The sequence below is a fragment of the Callorhinchus milii genome, unplaced genomic scaffold (assembly GCF_018977255.1).
Source record: "Callorhinchus milii isolate IMCB2004 unplaced genomic scaffold, IMCB_Cmil_1.0 Scaffold14, whole genome shotgun sequence".
NCBI lineage: Eukaryota > Metazoa > Chordata > Chondrichthyes > Chimaeriformes > Callorhinchidae > Callorhinchus > Callorhinchus milii.
In genome coordinates, this window is record NW_024704755.1 from 12,244,130 (window position 1) to 12,250,129 (window position 6,000).

At 41.9% G+C, this 6,000-nt stretch overlaps 1 protein-coding gene across 1 annotated transcript; it reads left to right on the plus strand.

Moving 5' to 3' along the window:
- The first annotated feature begins 2,372 nt into the window (after positions 1 to 2,372).
- LOC103176118 lies at positions 2,373 to 5,597 on the plus strand. The gene is made up of 2 exons (XM_007889508.2): positions 2,373 to 2,567; positions 5,318 to 5,597. The coding sequence occupies exons 1-2, from the start codon at positions 2,377 to 2,379 to the stop codon at positions 5,595 to 5,597; spliced, it is 471 nt and encodes a 156-aa protein (XP_007887699.2). The 5' UTR covers positions 2,373 to 2,376.
- Positions 5,598 to 6,000: the final 403 nt, after the last annotated feature.

Consider the following 6,000-nt stretch of genomic DNA (forward strand, 5'->3'; position numbering starts at 1 on the left):
TGGGCAATGCTGGAGAGGCCGGAGGTGCGCGCCTTCACTGTGAGTCTCTGCCACACACTCACACTCACCCCACACACACACACACACACCACACACACACCACACACACACTCACCCACACACACACCCACACACACACACACACACCCCACACACACACACACTCACCCACACACACACACACACTCCACACACACACACACCACACACACACACTCACCCCACACACACACACACACACCACACACACACCTCTACACACACCCACACCACACACCCCACACACTCACTCACACACACCCACACCCTCTACACACACACACACCCACTAACGATAGCGATACCTCAACACCACCAGAGCCTTCACCCTCTACACACACATACAGACAGAGACACAGAGAGACAGAGACACAGAGACACACACATAGAGACAGACACAGAGAGAGAGACATAGAGAGAGAGACACAGAGATAAAGACAGACACATAGAGACAGACACAGAGGGAGAGACAAAAAGACAGATACACAGACACAGAGAGAGAGAGAGAACCCCAACACGTTTGAACAAATACACTCTGACTGTCTGTCTGTCTGTCTGGAGCAGGTGGTGTGAGAGTGAGAGCAGCTCCACACATGACAACAACTCACATTAATGTGGTACCTGTCATGTAACTGACTGGGAGACTGAGCTCAGGAGGACAGAGGGGAAATGGGGGAAAAAAGAGATGGACAAAAAGCACATGGTGGGGGGGTGGGGGAGGTGTTAAGGTGGGTTTAGAAGGAGGAGAGACTGAGTTCCAGAGAGCACAAGCACAACAGCTGCTTCTAATCCTCTCCCAGTTGACCAGTTGACTCTACTCCTGGTCCCCTCCCTCCTCATGGCCACTATTCATGTGTGAGCCTTGGTGGTGTGTCAAAGCCAATTTAACCTCCTCCCCCCACACCTGGCAAGATCCCAGGCCATAAATCCCAGCTCTATCCACCCCACCATTGGAGCTGCCCCCACTCTTCCCCCCTTTACTCTGCTCCCCCTCTGTCACTCTCACTGGGTCCTTTCAATTTCTACTCTTATTCCTTCCTTCCGCCTCTTCCTGAGCCTTCTGTGGCTCTGAACCATTTACTCACCCGACCGACCTCCAACAGACAGTAAAGGTAGGTAGGTTCTGGCCAGTCTGTCGTCTCTTTTCTCAGCTGCAGATAACCAGCTGAGAAGGAACCCTCATCAGTCCAGTTAGTCAACCCTCCAATAACATTACACTCATCCAAGCTCTCTCTTCAATCAATTGGCTTCAGTGCTGACCCAATCTGACTCAATGTCTTTTAAATCCTCCCATTCAGCCTCCACTGCTCTATATAATAATAATATTTTGCATTTGATATCACCTTATCACATCATTGAAATATCTGAAAGCTTTATAGGGTTTACTGTCGAGTGCGGTGTCCATGTTTGTAGGCAAAATTACTGCAATGTGAAAATATGCAGTCACTATACTTGACAACAGTTCTCCGTGAAGTGCTTTGAGTCCTTCCATTATTATAGTGCTTCAAAGTGCTTCACAGGATTTCCTGTAAAGGATAGTAACTGTGCGTTTGGCTTCAGTTATTGGTGCTGTATTCACACATAAGGATTCTTCTATATTACTGCCATGTAATATAGGAGGGAGGGGAAGGATTTTTAAAATATATATAATATATTATATATATATCATATCTATCAGTGCTACCTTTCAACCAGCAATCCTACAGGGGTAAATATCTGCCACAGCGAGAAACCAGCCGGGGAGCAATCCTATGGCCAGCTCTAAATTTTTTAATTTGTAAAATCAGAACGAGCTTTGTGTGAGAACTATCCAAAACTGATTTTTTTTTTGCTCTGAGCCGACAGATTGAAAAGTCCTCTCCCCACCAGCCTGAACCACCTCTGAATCCACGTTCCAGAAGGTGAAAATGCCACTGGAATTGCTCAGGGCCCACAGGGCTTGTGTTGGTCATTCTCAGAAATGTCACGTCCAGGTGGACTCCACACGCTTTCAGGTGTTGATACGAGAAAACGAGTACAGTTTAGTGAACCGATTGTCTGCTGATCCCTGTTACATGGTGCTGGCAGCGAGGGGAGTGAGCAAGTGCAGTCAACGCTCTCATTCCTGGCTCAGTTCCAAGACTGACTGAACCATCTGTATGAAAACTTTTACTGTGAAAAGGCGAGCGATTTATAAAAGCAAAAACTTCGAATTTGTTTTCACACTTTGTTTGCAGCCGACCATTTGAAGTGGTGTAATGTACTTGAGTGTATTCTGCTGCATTGCAGTTTGAACTCACTCACTCACTCACTCACTCACTGAGCAGGTAACTTTCCCCTTGCTTTTTGGGGGATGAAATGACACTTTCTGGTGCGTTCTTGCCATTTCAGTGGGATGAGAAAGGGAAAGCAGTTCTGGTGAATGCCAAGGTCTATGAAGAGGAAATGAAACTGTATGGGGAGTTTCTGCCTGAACTGAAGAACTACCAGAGTATCTCAATGCTTCACAGCTTACTGTGCACTTATGGATTTAAAAAGAAGATGGCAAAGTATGTAGCTGACAACATAAGTATTATCCCCACCCGAATCAATAAAGTTGACATCTTGCATTGCGAGGACACACTAAATAATCATTGCAAATGCTGTTGTGGACCAAATATCTTGAGGAACAAATGGCTTGCCAGGATTTGCATTGATATTAGGATATACATAGCACATAAGGTACCCAATTTCCACTGTTGCTTTCAGATACATTTTTATAAAATAATAACTGCATATCACAGAAAGAACGCTTAGGAATAATCAGATAAAGTTGTTGGAGAAAAAGGATTTTTACTTCTGTAGAGCAAGCGGTAGACAATGTTTTACCATGAGAATATTTGAAAACATTACTAATAGTAATTTGCAAAATCACATAACAAATTCTCAAAAGCATTGAAAAATAGCATAAACAAACAAACAAACAGCGCATAGGCTTGTTACTGTTAGGAATGTTGTGTCAGAGTGGTAAGAATTACATCATAAAGTTGGAGGCAATTACAGTGTACTCTCAAATGATAAATGTATTTTAAGGATTCATTATCATTGCGAATTAGCTACAGAATTCAGGCTCTTTTTGCTGTTCTGTGTGATGCAGAGAGTTCACGGGCTACAAGTGATCTGATCGACCATGATGTCTATCAAAAGTGCATTAACATAATTTGCAAGTGTTTTACGTTTGCGGTGAAACTAAAGAACCTGGATTTTTAAAGTACGTTATTCAGTCAAATTGTACGAAAGCGCTTCACAGGTTGGCAAGATCTCTTGTTCAAAGTTTGGCATTCCAACAGTGTAGCCCTCCGCTAGTAAAGCACTGGATTTCCAGCCTACACTGCCCGTTACCCTGATATTTTCAGCACTCTGAGACGCTACCCTGCATCGGAGGGCACTATATAAGTGCAAGTTGTTGTTGTATATGCGATCTAAACCTTAAATTTGTGTTGTATTAAACCTTGAATTGTTAGATCCAGAAACAAATGTGCTACAAAGGGAGCTGGGCTGACAACAACAACAAATTACATTTAGAGAGCGCCTTTCATGTCGGGAGGATGTCCCAAGGCGCTGAAACCCAATAGTATTTGTAATATTAGGTATTTAAACAAATTGCCCTTTTGAAAAAAAATTATTGAGCATATTTAATTTTTTAGTTAAAATGTGAAAGGTTAATAAGATTTACGTTTCACAAGTTTGTCTGTTTACCGCAAAATCCCTAAATCTAAGTAAGCTTTATTATGCTGCTCATGAGAGGTCAGCCCGACTGAACACTATTATTGATTTTCAGCAGACTTGTTTGTGTTACTTACCTTCAGTGTAGTTCCTGCAACAATCATCACTCAATCCTACAGCTGCTTTTTAGCTGGTAATAATAATCTTTGCTGTTGATATAGTGCTTTATCTCTTGTTTGAAAAGCCTGAAAGCTCTTTACAGGATTTACTGTTTATGGGTGGAAGTGGCAGCCAGTTTGCACAAAGCAACATCCCATAAATAGCCATAAAATGTGCAACCAAATTTATTCTAGGGGATTGCTGGCCAGGTCCCTGGGAGAAACTCCCTTCTGTTGTCAAATAGTGCCATGGGATCTTTAATGTTCAACTGAACAGGAAGATGGGATCTCAATGCAAGGTCTCATGCCAGTGTAGATTTTAATAATTTTCTAAATGTCTACTTCTGAGACTCGCTGGTATTGTAAATCCTCTAGACATATTTTTAAAAGAAATTTGCAAAATGTGGGAACTGTGCCTTGTCACGGAGGTTAGCAGTGAGCCAGGCTGGTTATTTATAATAATAATAATAATCCTTGCATTTGATATAGCGCTTTTCACGTCGGGAGGACGTGTTGTATTTATATTCTTGTTCATTTATAAATGCCAAAAAAAGGGAGCCAGAAATGTGTATGTCAGACTGGTTCATTTGATAGCACCCTGGCCTCCCAGTTAGAAGGCTGTGGTTCAAGCCTCACATTGAGACATTGAAATCAAAGTATAAATTTGACACTCTGGTAGTTTGCGGGCCGGGATGCCGCATTGTGGTACGTGCTGTCCTTTAGATGAGGCAATAAATTGAGGTCCCGTCTGCCTTTTCAGCTGGATGTTAAAAATCCCATGGCACAATTTTGAAAAGAAAAGGGAATTTCAACCAGTGTCCTAGCCGACAATCAATCCTCCAAATAAAATCGTCGTTCACTTCATGACTGTTTACAAGATATTGTTGTGCACAAGTTGGCTACTGGGTTCACCTACAAAATAGAAGTGAAGTTGTTGTTATGATATACTGTGAAATGCTTTGTAATGTCCTCCCAACATGAAAGACTGTATATATCAAATTTAAGGATTATTACAACTAGTTCATTACAAGGTATTAAAATACGTTAAGTGTGGATTGTATCTGGTCATGAATTCCAATTTTAATCTCAACAAATGGGATTCCCCAGTTGATGGTTACCTCTGGAAGAGATGAAATGGGTTTCACGTAAAGTCATGGGTGGGATTGGTGCTCCTGCAATTACAGCTGACTAGACGAGTGCAACCGAAATGCGGATGAATAAACATACTAAAACATTAACGACAGAATGTATTACACTTTTGAGCGAGATCTACACAACTGTCTTAACTCGACAAGCCTGAGTTCCTCAGTACCCTTGTTTGTGGGATCAATTCCATAATATGTTATTATTATTATTCAATGCTTTCCTTCAAGTATCCTTGCATTTTGTAATATTTTGGTTAGTCATTATTAATTGCATGTGGTTTGTATCTCCAGGGCCAGTGCAGAGGTTCATATTTTTCAACACCAGGACTTCACAAGAGAACACTGCAATAAAGGGAATGATTGTGATTGCAGCAAAACAGATCTTCTCCCCGTTACCCCACAGCAGAAGAGAGCTCTTAAAAAAAAGAGACGCAACGATGGGGTTGTGGTACAAAATAACCCAGCCATTTCTCCAAAGGCCTCCACCACAGCTCTCGAAAACACTAACAAAATATGTAAGACAGAAAAAAGAACGGATTCCTGTGTATTTCTTGGGCTAAGCTGTAGATGAGCATTGATGCTCTCCTATGCCACTGACAAACTACTTTCGGTATCATTTTGGCTCAGCTCACAGCACACCCACCTCGGAGACGGAAGGCTGTGGATTCACACCCCATGTTGGGACTTGAGCTGATAGTCTAGGCTGACACTCCAGTATTGTCAGAGGTGTTGTCCTTCAGATGAGACATAGACTATTTGACATTGAGAGAAGAGTTGGGATCTTGTGTGTAAGATTCTATGATTCTGATATAGCTACAATACATACAGTACAGCTACAATACATACAATAATGCTACAATACATACAATAATGCTACAATACGTAGAAGACTGGATACAATAGATACAATAGAAACAAGAATAGGTATAAATGGATACAGTAGATAAATGTGTCTGGTGTAAACACTACAGGCA

Bases quoted from the DNA above. Each gene is read 5' to 3' on its own strand.
- LOC103176118 (XM_007889508.2), top strand. From the start codon at position 2,377: ATGACACTTTCTGGTGCGTTCTTGCCATTTCAGTGGGATGAGAAAGGG. The intron at 2,568-5,317 runs GTATGTAGCTGA...TTGTATCTCCAG, and splicing joins TTTAAAAAGAAGATGGCAAA to GGCCAGTGCAGAGGTTCATA.